At 36.1% G+C, this 17195-nt stretch overlaps 2 protein-coding genes across 3 annotated transcripts; one reads left to right on the top strand and one right to left on the bottom strand.

Moving 5' to 3' along the window:
• The first annotated feature begins 1507 nt into the window (after window positions 1–1507).
• Window positions 1508–6666, top strand: LOC113782712 (C-type lectin receptor-like tyrosine-protein kinase At1g52310). 2 transcript variants are annotated; one of them, XM_027328617.1, is made up of 6 exons: window positions 1508–1772; window positions 1889–1974; window positions 2146–2206; window positions 2746–3144; window positions 3329–3899; window positions 5858–6666. In XM_027328617.1, the coding sequence occupies exons 2-6, from the start codon at window positions 1894–1896 to the stop codon at window positions 6381–6383; spliced, it is 1638 nt and encodes a 545-aa protein (XP_027184418.1). In that variant the 5' UTR covers window positions 1508–1772; window positions 1889–1893; the 3' UTR covers window positions 6384–6666. The 2 variants fall into 2 exon arrangements, with proteins under 2 accessions (XP_027184418.1, XP_027184417.1); XM_027328616.1 differs by having other exon boundaries at window positions 1509–1772; window positions 1885–1974.
• Window positions 6667–6731: 65 nt separating this feature from the next.
• Window positions 6732–15768, bottom strand: LOC113782713 (allantoate deiminase 2). Its single transcript, XM_027328618.1, has 12 exons — window positions 15559–15768; window positions 14436–14524; window positions 13180–13283; window positions 13025–13109; window positions 12805–12921; window positions 10357–10466; window positions 10181–10286; window positions 9984–10070; window positions 9382–9624; window positions 7376–7501; window positions 7112–7273; window positions 6732–7031 (listed from the first exon to the last, which is right to left on the bottom strand). The coding sequence occupies exons 1-12, from the start codon at window positions 15704–15706 to the stop codon at window positions 6906–6908; spliced, it is 1503 nt and encodes a 500-aa protein (XP_027184419.1). The 5' UTR covers window positions 15707–15768; the 3' UTR covers window positions 6732–6905.
• Window positions 15769–17195: the final 1427 nt, after the last annotated feature.

Here is a 17195-nt window from a genome sequence, read left to right as displayed (position 1 = left end):
ACTAATACATTTATAAAATTTATTGAAAAACTTGATCAAGAACCGGTCGAACCAGTCAAAATTAGATTTTTGAACTGATTCATACTAAATTTTTTTAAAAAAATCCATCTAAGTTACTTAATAACTAAAAGAATAAGGGTTATTATCACTTTACCCCCTTAACGTTCGGTGCCACTATCAATTTCTTTTGGTCACTTTACCCCAGAGACTAACGGTCAAACTTAACGGAGTTTGTTACTTAAAGTAAAAAGATAAGTTTAGCCCTTAAAGTTATTATCATTTTACCCCCATAAACTATAGTTTCAACATCAATTTACCCCATAGAGTTATTTTTTAGACAATTTATCCTACCATTAAACCAACTTAGCAAATTAGAAAGATCAGAAGGGAAAGGGAGAGGGGGAGAGAGAGATAGAGAGAGAGAGCTCAATTCTTTTTCTAGAAAATACAAATAAGATAGTATTAAATACTTTTATTATTTTAAAATTATTTCACTTTACTGTTTACCACCAGATTTCAATTCTAATCCCAACAACCTTAAATTAATACGATAATGTTAGACTTTTTTTTCTTTGCAAAATCTAATTTTCTGTCTCCTTCTTTCCTATCTTTTTTTCTTTTCATAGTATTAATAAGTGTAAACAAGAAATTTGAGAAAATTCTTTTATTTTTATATTTTTTGATCTCTTAAAGTGAAAAAAAAGAAGAATAATCATTCTAATTTTTTTATTTTTAATTATATATATATAAGGGTAAATATATTTAAAAATTTTTGACCATAGTAGTTAGATTAATGATGAAGTAAAATGCCAAGAAAATATGTTAGGAATTAAATCAATTATATCACTATAAATTAAAGGAATAAAGTAATACTAACAGTGTAGTAATGCTATTGAATAAAAGCGTATTTTTGTCCAAAATTTCTTAATATGTTGAGTTGAATTACTTATGGGGGTAAAGTGACTAAAAGATAACGTTAGGGAGTAAACTGATAGTAGTGATATAGTTTAAAGGGGTAAAGTAATAATAACCAAAAAAAAAAAAATACAAAAACTTTTGAACACGTTGAACCACTGAAGTTTAAAAAACTAGATACTGTAGACAAGATGCCACTCTTCATTTTTTTTTTTATTGTCACCTTTCTGCTTGATAAATTCGACATTTTGTTGTGAAACGATCTTACAATTTTCACTTGCATTGTTTAACAATACTGTATTTCTTTTTAAATCCTCAATCTCTTAAAATGTTGATTGGGTATCATGAATTAATTTCTTATTTTGGATTTTCAAACTTCCTTTCAATCTTAAGATTCCTAAACAAAATATACAAATTTATCCATTTATTGTTTCTTTTGGTTTGACTGAAGGGATAATAACTAGACGGCCAAAAAATTGAAGGGAGGAAATTTCATACTACTATTCATTTCGGTTCCTTTGAAAGGTCCATCCTGGTGCCCGATGCCCTGACAGAAGAATCATAAAAGTTAGTTGAATGTAACTACTCAAAGGTCAGTGGAAGGACGAAGCCATTAAATATCCCAACCCCAACTGCCCCTTCTTTGAAGAATTTTGCAAGAGCCCTTTTATAGATAGAGAAATGTACACTGAAATAGCCAACAAATTCAAAATTAAACATAAATTAAAACCCTAGTCTTCTTCCTCACTCACTCACTCCTTGACTTCAACACGCACAACACACACAAGAGTGAGTGGTATGACCACCACCACCACCGCCACCGGCACCACCAGCGGCTAACTTCAATTTCTTCAAAAGTAAAATATGAGTCTCTCCCTCTTTCCCCTCATTTCTTGTTAAATTTTTTTTTTATAATCCTTTTTTTTTGGTGATTTTTTTACTTTGTTTTGTGACTTTGTGGACAATTAGCCAGATAAAATGGAACTGACGAAGCTGTTGATGCTTCATCTCGGATATGGTTTGCTCTGCTTTCTGCTTCAGTTCGGTGCTTCCAATTCAGTGAGTGATTTATCTGTCTCTGTTTTTTTCTTTTTTCTTTTTTCTTGAAGAAAAGTTTACATATTTAACATATTTAATTAAATAACATAAGTTTATGTTGGTTGGAGTTCAGGAAGATGTAAATTTATGTTTTGTTAATTAATTGAGTTGTTTATTTCATATTCTTTTTAGGTCTCAAATAGCTCAGTTGACGTGCCTTTGGTTTCATCATCTTCACAGGAAAAAACGGAAGGTCTGGTTTTCCTTACTCCTTGAATTTTGAAATACTGTGTTCTGGATTTTGAATTGCATTAGTTATTTTCAGATTTTTTGTTTCCCTATTGGTTACCATATCAGATTTAGTTGACTTTTGAGCGGCTGGTTTGGGAGTTATCGATAGAAAAGAAAAAGATAACAAGGGAAGAAATTCTCAACTTGTTCAGGAGTTTAATAAAGAAAATGTAATGATTTTTGGACATGTGGGACATTAGTAATTTGTGAATTGGTATTTGATGGTCGAGTTTGGCATTTTGGGAACTTGGATCTGTGTTACTACAAGTTTTGGCATAAATTTAGGTGTTTGGGACAATTGTGACTTGAGATGAGATATTGTGAACTACATAAGAGAGTTGAAGCCATCGTTTGAAGTTTCTTGACTTCTGCCTGCAAATCATGGAGCAATTTCAGTTTAGGCATAGGTGGACGAGAATTCTGTCACCTCTTTTACTGAATCTTGCAATATTTATTACTCACGTAAGTTGTGTTTAAGTTCTTCATTTTGTTTGCAATCAGCATTCTGCCGTTCAGGCTGGATGGTCTACTGGAGTCAGAGAAAGTGCTTCAACTATTTCGAAAACTCTCAATCATGGGATGAGGCAGAGACCCACTGCATAAGCTATAGTGGACATCTTGCAGCAGTGACTTCATTGCAGGAACTATCATTTGTTCAGAAGTTGTGTAGTCAGGACAACACTGGATGTTGGGTTGGTGGAAGACTTTTTAATACCAGTCTTGGAGCTTGGAAGTGGTCAGACAATGCATCTTACTGGAATGAAACTGTTGCTCCTAGGATTCCTTTGCATTCTAGTCATAATTTGGTGGATTCATGTGCATTGGTAACCAACGGAACAGTGTACCTTATGGCTCAAAGTTGCAATACCACTCATGCCTTCATATGCATGCTGGAAGCAGGTTTGTAATAGCTTTAGAAATCTATAAAAAGTTGTGTCTCATCCTCATCTACAGTTGTGTCACTGTAACTTGCTTTCCTTGCTACTTTGTTCTTTTTGTTTTGACATCTTAGCAACTATATTGCAATTATAAATTTTACTCCTGAAGATCCATCACTAAATTTTTTATCCATTTGTAATTTCAGAGGACAAATGTCACCATTTCCACTGTCACTCAGAATATCTTATTATCCTTGCTGTGGTGAGTGGGTTGATTCTCTGCACTACTTTGGCTGTTGTTGTATGGCTTCTCATATTTCGACGGAGTAAGAAATGGAGAAAATCTCGCAGACTGTCAAATCCGGCTGAAGTGGCATTAGTTCCCCCATCATGGAAAGTGTTTACACGTGATGAATTGAAATCAATTACCAAGAATTTCAGTGAAGGAAATCGTCTTCTTGGTGATGCAAAAACAGGGGGTACATATAGTGGACTTTTACCAGATGGATCAAGGGTGGCTGTTAAAAGGTTGAAAAGGTCTAGCTTCCAGAGAAAGAAGGAGTTCTACTCTGAAATTGGAAGGGTTGCCAGACTTCATCACCCAAATCTGGTGGCTATCAAAGGATGTTGCTATGATCATGGAGATCGGTACATTGTCTATGAGTTTATTGTGAATGGACCTCTGGATAGATGGCTACACCATGTTCCTAAAGGGGGTAGGAGTTTGGACTGGGCCATGAGAATGAAAATTGCCACCACACTTGCTCAAGGAATTGCGTAAGTAAAATTGTTGAAACGTTATTTTTTCCCACTAAAAGCCAAGTTGAATAGAATTTTGCTATTATAGATTTTCAGTTACTGTTTCATCATCAACTCTTTGTACTTGACCTTTGAGGATTTCTTATCCTAGCTTGGGGTCTCCTTATGGTGGTTCTAACCTAATTTAAATCATCGTGTTTTGTAAACTAATCATCTTTACTTGCCTCATTGTGGAATTTCACTGATGTTTCTTCATGTTAACTTTGCAATGGAATCTATCTTGGGTACATTATGTTTACATCTCAAACTTTGTTTGTACTGTTTTTTGTGATTCTAAATTCTTACTTAGGGAATGTAATGTGAGTAGCAGATATTTTTGTTCAAGTTGGTTGCTTGATATTGGTCCTAGTCTCGAGGACTTCAATTGATGCTTTCCTTTCCAGAAAGGGGAACATTTAATAGTTTCAATGTTCTGTTACGTGTTCTTGATAGGGAATTGTGCCAACTGGTTCGACCTTTTGTAGGAATTGTTCAAACTTTCCTGTCCTTCACCCAAATTTCATATCAATTTACATAAACTTTCTATTATCAGTGAATTATTTTTAAAGACAATTGTGAACTCTTTTTCTAATAACTAATACTTAGTTCAGGAATCTGGAAAGGGGAGTTAGTTTTAGCTGGAAAATATTACCAGAAAGGTAATTGCTGTATGATCATGGTAAAATGATGTGTCTAAGTAAAATTTCCAGGAGAGAGATCCTTCAAATTATGGACAACCTCAGAGAGAACAATTAAAGTTGCCTAAAAAGGATTTATCACTGGAATGAGACTTAAATTAGAAGGAAGAAACTCTTAAATTTCATGCTTCTTGTTCTGGAACATAACACCCATTGCGCAAGTTTTACAATTAAATGCCACTGAAAAACAAAGCGCTACTCCCTAGATTTCATTGGAAATTTAGGAATTGTTTGAATCACTTAAAAGCAGCTGGGTGGATTACTGGTAACACATCCTTTAAGTCTTTCCTTCTGTAGGTTAGGCTGCTTCATGTGTTTCGAAAAATAGTTTTCTTCACTTGGGTGTTTATCCCTGTTTAGACACAATGTTGATTAGAGGAAAGCTAAGAATTAGTCTAAATTAGATCATTCTAGTCAAGCCAATTCTGAAGTTTGTGTTTTCTTGATAATCTAAAGATTATGAATCTTTTGTTTGATGGCTAACAAGGATTTTCTACAGTGACAAAAGAATTGTCCTGCATTGGATATTTAGAATCTGTCTAGCTCCCCACCTTTACCAATTTGGAAATGTAGTTTAGGCCTTTACAAGTTGCTTCCCTTTCTAGTTTAGGCATGAATGTTGCGGAAAGAGTACATTTATAAGGTTCTTTTCATCTTGTCAAAACCATTCAAATTGGAGGAAATTTTGACTGTTCAAACTAGGAACCCTTGATAGACTTCATAATTTTGGATTATCTAGTATGCATAGACTTTTAGGTCAAGTAGTATGAATGATCCATGGATCATTATTCTGCCAACCAAATTTTAGAACGAAAGAATATTCTTCCATCCTGAAAAGTAGCCTGCTCTCTTTCAGTACCCAAACTTAATTACCCCATGTTTTATCATTTCATTACTACATAGGCAATCGACCTTTTCAGTCAAGTTAGAAATGTAACTGTATTTTCAGATGAAGAATTGAGGCTTGTTATTGAGCAAAGGGAATGTAGATCAACCAATCCTCCAAGCTTTCGGCCACTTTTCTGTTTGCAAAGATGAGGAAAGAAAATGAAATTGTTGCTTCGCTGAAGTAATATTGGATGTTCTAATCTTGTAGGTTAATGCTCAATGACTACTTTTGTAATTGGATTGTACAATATGTTACACTCACATTGCAAAGCAAGTTATCTTTTTCATTTGCATTAAGTCTTTGTTTTGGCTTATTAGTTTTAATATGATTCATTATCTCAATCATAACAGGTTCCTCCATGACAAGGTGAAGCCCCAAGTTGTGCATCGGGATATCCGTGCAAGTAATGTTCTTCTTGATGAAGAATTTGGTGCTCATTTAATGGGTGTTGGCCTGTCAAAATTCATCCCGTGGGAAGTGATGCATGAAAGAAGGGTTATGGCTGGTGGAACTCATGGATATCTTGCTCCTGAGTTTGTCTATAGAAATGAGCTTACAACTAAGAGTGATGTTTACAGCTTTGGGGTGCTTTTGCTTGAAATTGTTAGTGGACGCAGACCAGCACAAGCCGTTGATTCTGTTGGCTGGCAAAGTATATTTGAGTGGGCCACGCCCCTGGTGCAATCTCATCGGTATCTAGAGTTGTTGGATCCTCTCGTATCATCTTCTTCTTCTCAAATTCCAGAAGCTGGAGTAATTCAGAAAGTAGTCGATCTCGTATATTCTTGCACACAGCATGTTCCCTCAATGCGTCCCAGAATGTCACATGTTGTCCACCAGCTGCAACAGGTGGCCCTGTCTCCCACCTCGAAATAAGGTCAATCACTTATTCATTCTTGTTATATCCTTTTTGGTGATTCTTCGAAATCGGTAGTCCTATGATTTATGAGGGCAAATTTTAGATGAAAAGGGTGCTTCTACTGGTCGCATACTGGAAGCCCTATGCAGATTTGCCTCGGAACTTTTGTTGTAACTCCTGCTAACATAGCTTGCTAGTTGGTGAGAAATTTTACATGTGTTTGTACAATGCAATGAAAATATTAGCGCTGTAGTATTCCTTTGTAAATACTATGTCAGAAAGTGGATGTTGTTAACCGTACTTGTAAGAAGTTCCATGATCCACCACCAAAAAGCTTTAGCATGTTAGTATCCTGGCAAAATGTATGACAGCCCTCAATGTAACAGTGGTCATTGGTCACGAAGGCTGGCTCAATATGGTACATATATTGTCATTGCAGCAGAAGAAAGGTACTTGAGGCTAATCATGTACTATTTACATTACTCACTTGATAATTACATTGGCGCAGTTTATAAGAATATTATCAATAGAAACATTAATTACAACAGGGCAGTCTCCAGAAAGGCAAGGACAGCCGTACTGCTTGCCCATACATCATCATCCAATACATGTTCAGCAGGAGAATGGCTAATCCCGCCGCGACATCGGACAAATAGCATGCCGACCTGTCACAGAGGTAGCTAAACTTTGAATGCAAGCAGGAAAATTTGTTAATAATCACAGCCTAACGGGCCAAAGCACAAACCTTAGTTAGATGTGAAATTGCCATTGCATCGTGCCCAGCACCACTCATTAGTGCAGGCACGTCAATTGCAACCTCACCTTTTATTCTCTGAAGTGCGGCATAAGCTGCAGAGCTTAGCTGCGAACTCAATTCCTTGTCACAAACTACTGCATTTGCATCGTGCTGGAAATGATGGAGGTTAGAATGCCTGAGATTCCCCGTTTGCAGCACAAAGCAACGTACTACTACGAGAAGAAAGCAAACGTATATGAGAAGAAAACTCACCTTACGGTCAATTTTGCAGAAAACCGAACGCCGGTCACAAATTTGACGCATTCTCTTAGATAGTTCATATAGAACAGCTTCTCGACCCATATCATCAATTGCACGAACATCCACAGTGAAGGTTACCTGCAGCCAGAATTTCAAAAAAAATGAGAGCATTACGTCAATGAGCCAGCAACTAGCTTTGACCTGGAAAGCCCAAGAAAACTTTCAATGAGTTCATTTTGACAGGCCCCCTTTACCAGTAGTTTATTTTATAACATAACGTGGTCACAGAAATTCAAATCATCTCCTTGATAGCTTTGACTAATAGGAAGTCAAGTCAGTCTAAGTAGCATGCCTTTTCCCACAAGGGTTTAAAAAAGCGTTACCACAAAAGCTATATCTGTTTAGCAGGGATTAAGTAGGCTTAACAGCTATACGGAAAAGGCTCAAGTTTGAAATCCCCATGATGATTTAGGCTTCATTTAGGGTCATAGATTATGGCCAAAAAATCATTTTCTAATGAAAAGGTACATTCATAAGGAGCTTGTTTCACATTAAGAATCTGGTGTTTGAATAATGCGCTCTAATGAACTTGGTTATATGATTGGAACCAGCCATGATCTTTACATTTTACCAATTATTCATGAGGAACCAAAGCCGCACATAGGGGTCAGTGGGAGGGAGATGAGAAACGATCGTTGCCAACATGACAATGCCAAATGTGTAACTCGATGCAGAGTAATTTCATAATAGTCCACTAGGATACCAAATTACTAAAGCATAAATTGTATTTTTCTCTTGGGATGAATTTTGAGTGTGATTATATGGATTCAGTGGGACAAAGAGGCAAGGACAAGATGAATAAATCTTTTGAAGAGGAAGTCAGGCATGAGCTAAGGCCATTCACGAAGTAGACTATATTGAAGCCTATAAAGGCAAAAAAGCATTGGGAGTTCTCAGACTGAGAAGCCAAAAAATGGGTCTCTTCAAATTGCTGATGGAGTTGGTGTCACCATTACCACCTAAGATGGTGAAATGACAACTTCTCAAGTTGAAACTGGTGCAGGTGAGGGGGAGGGAAGGGTGGAAAATTGGTCCAATAGGAAGGTCTGACAATTTTGGGATACTATTGTTGGATGATCTTATTGGGCTTGTGAAATTAGACTACTTCAACAACAGTTGAACTCTCTTTAAGCACTCAACTAGGACATTAGCAAGTAAAATATTGACTGAGTTCCAAGTTTCAAATGTTCAACCCATCAAAACCAAATTCTTAGCCTTTAATTTCTTAATTTGAATCTGGAAAAGAGCTTCTGTGAGTAGAAATTATAAGATTATGATCAGTACTTGTATCATTTATCATTTCAGAATTTAATTTATCATTTCATTTTTTATGTACACAGTAGAGACTGTTTCTTGAGATGCAGAAGCAGAAAGCTAATGACTGTTTAAGACCCATAGTTCTTTTCTCAAGGAACATGCCATTTGGTTGCTCTTACAGGCTTGGTAATGGATCACTGGAACATTCAATACAGGGCTATTAGATAAAGAGTAGGGTCAAGATATCCAAATTATGGCAACTTCAGTAATGGAGGTATAAATGTAATTTGCACATCTATTCCAAGGACTTAAGCTATGTTGGAAATGGTTCTCAGAGCAATGTTGTGCTCTGACACAAAGATAAACATCTACATGTACAAAGACAAAGACGGAGCAATCTTCGAGCAAAGTGCATTCAAGGTTCAGTATGAGATGAGTAAATGAGTCTACAAAAAAGAGTTTGACAAAGTTGAGGTTTTAGCATCTAATGTTGCCAAGCCTTCTAATAAAAAAATACTTTCTTTCTTTGTTGAGTTTGTTCGGCAAACAAGTCTAAACAGATTTTTTCTGTGCTCTCATAAAAAGGGAGGATTTGTAATAGTTCTAGAAAAGATAAAAGGAAGAAAAGTCGGAATCCTTACCTAATTGAAAATAGATTGCCATTAGTCTTTTTTTTTCAGCATAAGATATGGGCTACTTGCCTGGCCTGGAATAACATTACTTGCACTTGGCCAGCTTGAAATTTCTCCAACAGTGCACACAAGAGATCCAGAAAGAGACTGCACCTCAGAAGCTCTACATTCACCATCATAAGAAAGATATTGCTCGGGTTGTTTACAGAGGCCCTCCAACAAAACAATTATTTCAGCAGCAGCAACCATGGGATCCTGGCGCATGTTCATTGGAACCGTCCCTGCATGCCCTTGTGAACCTCTCACAGTCACCTGCAAGTTATGTTACTTTAGGAGAAAATATGCAATGGAAGTGTAGCCTAAATGAAATAGATATGTAAGTAGTGGTTGGTCAGTGTCTTAAGCAGGCTCAAGTTTAACATCTTCAGAATTTAGAAAGGTCCAGGAATGGAAATGAAGCACTTATAGAAACGTAAATCTTAGGAAACATCCGAAATTTCAAGTGTGTTGCGCTAATGCTAGAAATGGACGATCTCCTCCAGTAATGAACCTTCTACATTAAATTTGAAAAGGCAAAAGGAAAGTAAGGTTGCCTCGCTAAACTTTCTAGTCATGCAGTTAAAAACCACGCAGACCAGATGAAGTGCATAGGAAAGAAAAGACAAGAATACCTTCAGTCGTGTCTGTCCAGCAATGCCTTTAACTGAACCAAGAGGAAGACCAATAGTCTCCAGTACAGGTCCTTGTTCAATGTGAACCTGAGATAACAGTAGAAGTAAGAGAAAGATGAACAAACCGGTATTAGATATTGAACACGCAGTTTTACTTTCTTAAAGCTTTATTTCAGGGAAATACGATTGGCCAGTACCTCAATATAGCCCCAAACAGATTCTGGATCATACTTGAGCTCTAAAAGGTTTTCTTCTGTAGTTTCTATAGAGTTTTCTCTTAATGCATCTTGCACTGTCACCCCACTATGATATTTTTGGATCAGTCTAGAAGAACCAACAAATATGTGCAGTAAAATGCACAACTCCACCCTACCTCTTATCATGTACATGTAGTGCTGAGGCTGGTAATACGCCAGCAATAGCTGCACTCCCTAAAAATGTAGACTGGAACCTAACTCCTTCCTCATCACTGAATGCAATAATCTGCAAACTTATAGTAAAACCAAGATGCATCAGGTCAGGTCAAGGGTTGTTGAATGGTAATTAAGTTGATAACTTGAGATGTTGATATGTAACAAAAGAATACGAAACACTACTTAAATTGGAATCAGCTGTCAAAGGAACATTCTATTCCTCAATGATACTTGTTGAGAACTGAGAGAATGGGAGGAGAGCAGAACAATGAGATCATTGTGCATGTTATAAACACGCAATAACAGATCCTTTCTTAAACATTGAAATTAAAGGGGTATGTGCAATGTTTTTCTCATATCATGGCTGCTCAGATGCTCAGGGAAAATACACTTATTGGGCAAAATATTCATCTCTTTTCATTTGATATACAGAACATAACTTTATTCAACAAAACTCTTGGTTTAAGTCACAGAATAAACTTCAGAACATAATGCCAAGTTTCTCTATAGACACCAGTCATATCCAAATTTATCCGTATGTCTGTATGTATGTGTATATTTCTTTTGACATCGGATATTTTATTCCTTTCACTGAATACAAATGCTTAAAGATGACCAAAAGAGGCTAGAACATGAGGCAGTAGAAATGACTTGATATGAGAGTTTTCGACATATAGATGCATAGATTCATGAATAATCATTTAAAATAACTCGTACAAGTTATTCATGTAGTTTGAGTATAAACAACTGAAAACTACTGCAATTAGTAGGTCAATTGTCTCTTAGTCAGTTTTAAATGAGTTTGCATAGCCATGGGTGTTAGCAAGTGTGTTTGCTCATATGTACTCAAGTCTTGAGCATGTCAATCTTTCAGATATGTGCTAGCAAGTGTTAGCAACTGGAAACTACTGCAATTACTAGGTCTATTGTCTGTTAGTCAGTTTTAAATGAGAGTGCGTAGCCATGGGTGTTAGCAAGTGTGTTTGATCATATGTACTTGAGCCTTGAGCATTTCAATCTTTCAGATATGTGCTCACTTTTGTAGCTAATTACAAGCATTGCAAGCATTGTAAAAAATAGATCTTTGCAGCTTGGGTTCTTGAGTGCGAGAATGTATATGAAAATTTTTTTCCTGGTTTATTGGCCATATCTGAAGAGGTGTTCCATAAAAATTTAAACATCCATATTGGCGAAGTGTCTTGTGCACTGCAGATGTCCTTCTTGGACAACAAAGAGAGGAAGCATCTGCTATTTTGAGGCATATCGCTTAAAATCCATTAGTACTGAGTTTTGTTGGCAAAGCGCTGTCCTAGAGGTTCACATTGAACAAGGACCTGTACTGGAGACTATTGGTCTTCCTCTTGGTTCAGTTAAAGGCATTGCTGGACAGACACGACTGAAGGTATTCTTGTCTTTTCTTTCCTATGCACTTCATCTGGTCTGCGTGGTTTTTTAACTGCATGACTAGAAAGTTTAGCGAGGCAACCTTACTGAAGCATTGCAAGCATTGTAAAAAATAGATCTTTGCAGCTTGGGTTCTTGAGTGCGAGAATGTATATGAAAATTTTTTTCCTGGTTTATTGGCCATATCTGAAGAGGTGTTCCATAAATATTTAAACATCCATATTGGCGAAGTGTCATGTGCACTGCAGATGTCCTTCTTGGACAACAAAGAGAGGAAGCATCTGCTATTTTGAGGCATATCGCTTAAAATCCATTAGTACTGAGTTTTGTTGGCAAAGCGCTGTCCTAGAGTTTAGACCTTCTAATTTAATCACCAATGTATGCCTAAATGGAGAAAGTAAAAGTCCAGGATCAAGCATTGTCCTGTTTAGGCATATCAAACTGATTAATCAACAAGGATTGGATACTCTATAGCAATCACTACTATCTATGCCAGAGGTAAATATAAAATATTTTTCTTTTTTTTTTAATTGGATTAGACCAGGTACTCAAAGAATGGTAGAAGAGGAAATGGCAAGTATTGCCAACCAAGCTTTGATTTGATTATGTGAACAAAGAAATTATGGAAAGGAGTAGCTGTTTTCATCACATTAAAAATGTTGGAAGTGGAGTTTAGTCGTGTCTTTCTGTTTTCTATTCAACTTAAATATCGAACAAAATGTAAACTGTTCTCGACTTTGATAATCTACTCACATATCTCCCACTTTCTCCAAGGTACAATCATCAACCAAAGATATCTTGGAAGGAAGTCTTTAAACGGCACCTCAAATGCAATGGCAACAGATGTGGAAGAATAGTATGCATATAAGGATTCCATGAATGATCTATACTGAATCATAAAGCCTAGCCAAAAATGGGTACCAAAATCACAAGACATGAAGCAACTCTTGCTACTTAACTCGCTGAACAGAAAGCAATTATCTATGTTGCAGCTTGTAACTCACCTCAACTGGCCGCCTAAGTCTTCCCATCCTATTGGTCATATTCAACACCTTCAATGCAGATAATGCACAAACTATACCAAGTGAGCCATCAAACTTTCCAGCGTCAATTACAGTATCCTGTGAAAGATAAGATATATCAACCACTAGTTTCCTGTAACAGCCACCAGGAAAAAAAAAATCAATGTAGTATGCCACAAAGCAAACTAGATAGTTGCTTCACCAAATGAGAGCCAATTAATAAAGCCTTTTCACTTGGATTTATTCCTTCTGTTCGACCATGCACATTGCCCATTTTGTCCACCCACCTGAAATTTACAGAAGGTCAAATTCAATTTCTAAAACCTTATGATAAAGGAAAATCAAATAAGGTCTCACGTTTTCAAACCAACATCCTCCATCCACAGACGAATGAGGTTTCCTGCTTTGATTGAAGCTGGGCTCTGAAAAGTCCTCTGTAGATACTCATCCGCATCACTAACCTGCATGGTACTGAACAAGGTTATAGTCCATAGTTAACAACTTTTGGTGCTATAAATGCAGCCATTTGCACAATACATAATTAAGGCAAAATTGCATATTGATATCAGAGTGGAGTGGCGTTTTATGGTCTGAAGCTTTTATGACTTTGCAACAAACAGGTTGATTAAGTTACAACACGCCCCATGAGCCTCCAAAGCTTTAGATATGCATCAAATTTTGTGAGATCCAAAACTTCTAAACACTTAAAACAAAAAGACAGATTCTTATAATTATTACAGAACAGAGAATATCATTCCTTTGATTCTCATAAAGCTACTATTTCACAATCTTGCTGCCGGAAAATAGAAATGCTCAACAGACTAATTGCAGTTCACATAAAAATTTGTGTTTGATAGTTCTTGCCTAGTTTGCACCAAAAAGGGCTGATTGACCATTGAGGTTCTTTTATTTAGTCATTGCAAGTTGAAAGCACTGCAATTTAGACATCTGTATGGAATGTACGTGCATGGTAACCGGAAAGGGGAATAGCAGGTAATATAGGGAAATAGGGCAGAGCTGAGGGGCTCAACATTCATACTTCCTGCCACCCATAATTTCGGGCGAATGACTAATGAGGAAGGGCCCCAAGACAGATTTCCCACTTAGTATATCATGCACTGTAAGTTCTGTTGTTTCCAATGAATTTGCACAGGTATTGCAATATAAAGAAAGTTTATCAACTCAGGAGCATGATACTTATTAAAGCATAAAGTTAAATGTGCAACATTAGCTAACCATTTTACTGGAATATTCCAGCTACATATTTGAGGTAAACTAAAGTACCAAGGTAATGCATCTACCAGAACCCACTTCCCCAGTGATCCAGATTTGCTTTCCAATCTAAGCTTACCCAATTTTTCTTTTCACTAAATACAATGCCTTCTTTTATCTAAAGGGCCTTGCATGTTCTAGTTATGCAACTTTAAAGTAAAATAACCCTGCTGCTACATTATTCTCGTCCTGGTATACAATCACATGAGATAACTCATCCCAAAAGAAAGAAATTAAACCGAAGAATTTATTTCACCTAAACATAATTATCATTTTACTGAGTAATGATAAGAACCTGCATGGGAGCAATTTAAGCAACAGAAAGAAGTTGCAGTTGATACCTCTCCAAGTTCATTTAGTCTTGCCACTGCCTCCTCCATCAAAATTTCTGGAAACAAATCATACTTTCTACCTTTGTCCTCTTCAAAACCTGAACAAATAAAATTCCGCTACCAGTGAATGGTTCGGTTAAATGCATAAGGAGGCGTGTAACCAACCTGACATCATAAGTTGATCGTCTCGAGTCAAAAACAACCAATAAGACCCCCTTGACTTTTGGCAGATGACAAGAAGGAAATGTAAATTCTCAACCACAGTAATTTAAAACTTTTGTCCCCGGTATGAAATGCAGCAGATGACATGAAAAAGCACTTAAAGAAAGTATGTTTCTTCTTAGATTCCAGCTAGTATTATTTACCATTAAAGGGTTAGAAACTTAAAATGCTATTCAATTTCCTTGAATGCAGATTGCAGAATAGTATAAGAAATCCTTCAGCTTGGCAGAGGATTCAACATTGACACGAGTCTACATATAAGGTTATGATAAACAATAGTGAAAAGAGAATGTATTGCATTAGAATCATTTGAAAACCTATTGATAACAGTTGCTGAAATCAAACACAATGAATGGATAATCAATACAGAATTAGCCAAAGTTATATATGTTTTGTGCATCAAACATTAATCAATAGTAATTAGACTTTTATACAAGAATAACATAGTTATCTAACCATTACTACTTACAAATCATTGTAATTTAAATAATTACAACAGAACTTCGCATAGTTATCTAAATATTTTTGTGCCCTAGAGAAAAAGTAACTATACAATGCAAGAAAACAAATCCAAATGTTTTCCAAGAAATAAGATAACTTGACAAAGACTATTAGCACCACAAGCCAATCAATCCTACAAATGATAAGGACTAAAGATAAGAACATCACCACAAAAGTTATATCAATTAGAAACCTGCAGCTCCAATGACCAAAAAAATAGAATAAAATTTAAAAAAAAAAAAAACGGAATACTTGCTACAAACCAGCAAAAAATTCACAGTGGCATCAGCTTCTTGTAAAACTCAACTTGCATTTTCTTTAAAAGGGCTAATAAGACATCCCAAAGGGTCTCTAATTCAGACATAGTTTACTCCTTAAACAGCACAAATGAAAGAGAAGGAAAATTTACCCTGGCGTATATGTGAAAAAGCACAACTTGGCGTCAGTAATAACACCACAAAGAAACAAAAACTCGGTAGCCCTTTCCTAATTATGATCAATGCACGGGGATTTAGGATGGTCTGGCCCAGAAATGTGTGGAAGGGCAAAGAGGCCATGGCTGCTTTCTTTCTTGAAGATTGAAGAAAATCAAGAGAAGCAGAGCAAAGCAGCCGCGGAACTCAGACGTCAGAGTGGGAAAATTGGTGACATTGGGTGGCATGGCAAGAAGGGCAAGATGGGGAAAACGACAAGTGACGTGGCCACTTGTGGTGTTCTGCTGGCATTTCTCTGGACGTCTGTGACTCGTGATATGGAAAGTGGGCTCCATCCTACATTAAAGGATCGAAACCACAAAAAATAATAAGTATAAATTTTTTGTGTTTTATTTGAACATATTGGAAAAATTTTTAAGAAATTGGAAAGAAATTTATTTTTTTTTTAAAAACACTTTTTCCGCTCACATGTATAACACAATAAGAAGTGCTACAGTAACAAATTTTGCTGAAAAACTAATTTAAAGGACTCAATTTTTTGTGGGATATGCAAGAATAATTCTGCTTTTTTAAAATTCCAAGCTTATACAATAATACTCTTATTTCACTAGTATTGGAACTTAATTTATTTTCTTTTCCCAAATTTGTGGAACATTGCAATTTTCTCTGTTATGCACAGGCAAGCGTGTAAAATTTTTTTTTGAGGATTGAGATAATTAACACTAATAAGATCACATTTTGTCAGCAATAGGACTTGATGTTAGAAATCTAGAAAAGAAATGTTCTTGTTGAAGTTAGCATCTTTGGCTTGTTTGGATTGTCATTTTTCTCCATAAAATTTTTACGTTTTCTGTGAACATATTTTTTAATCGTCTTTTTACCTCACACATATCAAATTTCTGCAGTTTCTTTTTTACGAAAAAAAACAGCAATATTCTCATTGGAGTCAACATCTTTAGTATTTACATATTTTCCTCAAAACCTGTATAATATAGAGCAATTACTTTTCATGAGTCCTCCTTATGCTCCATCCACTCCATCACTCCTTTCCAACCCCCAAAAAAAAGAAAAAAGAAAGAACTAAAGAGGCCTGCACATCACAAACTTGTAAAGTGATGAGTGTCACTAACAAAGTAGTAATCTTTTTCAGTGTATAATATACATTTGGAAAGCATATTTCCCCATGGAGGTTTTTGGCTGGTCTGGTGAGGAAACCTTTTTGGCCTGAATACAGGTCAATTTAGAACTATTTCTGGTAAGTGGCTCCAAAACACCTTCTGATTACTATCAATCGGAAAGTACATGGCATCCACTTGTGATTATGGGTTAATAAATATGCTAATCTCACTCACCCCACATTTGATTAAATGAACTAAGCTAAAATGTCTTAAGCTTTGCTTAGCATAGAATTAGAACATCCCATCCTCCCACTTGGTATTATTTATTTGTTTAGTTGCAACTTGCAAGTGCTTGATACATGCGTATGTACGTAGGGACCATGCAAGTAAATAAACTCAGCAGCAATTATATAGAATAGGGCGAATACCTTATTCAGTTTTAATGGTAAATCTATCGAATACCTTGTAGTTCTGCATTTCTTTCTTTGCGAAGA

The sequence above is a fragment of the Coffea eugenioides genome, chromosome 9, assembly GCF_003713205.1.
Source record: "Coffea eugenioides isolate CCC68of chromosome 9, Ceug_1.0, whole genome shotgun sequence".
In the NCBI taxonomy this organism is placed as follows: Eukaryota; Viridiplantae; Streptophyta; class Magnoliopsida; order Gentianales; family Rubiaceae; genus Coffea; species Coffea eugenioides.
This window is presented reverse-complemented; position numbering and strand designations above follow the sequence as displayed.

Excerpts from the sequence above, each read along its gene's own strand:
- LOC113782712 (XM_027328617.1), top strand. The coding sequence starts at position 1,894 with ATGGAACTGACGAAGCTGTTGATGCTTCATCTCGGATATGGTTTGCTC. Across the intron at positions 1,975-2,145 it reads AGTTCGGTGCTTCCAATTCA|GTCTCAAATAGCTCAGTTGA; the intron begins GTGAGTGATTTA and ends TATTCTTTTTAG. Across the intron at positions 3,145-3,328 it reads CATATGCATGCTGGAAGCAG|AGGACAAATGTCACCATTTC; the intron begins GTTTGTAATAGC and ends TTGTAATTTCAG.
- LOC113782713 (XM_027328618.1), bottom strand. The coding sequence starts at position 15,706 with ATGGCCTCTTTGCCCTTCCACACATTTCTGGGCCAGACCATCCTAAAT. Across the intron at positions 7,502-9,381 it reads GTAATGTTATTCCAGGCCAG|GTAACCTTCACTGTGGATGT; the intron begins GCAAGTAGCCCA and ends TTCTGGCTGCAG. Across the intron at positions 7,032-7,111 it reads CAATTTCACATCTAACTAAG|GTCGGCATGCTATTTGTCCG; the intron begins GTTTGTGCTTTG and ends CCTCTGTGACAG.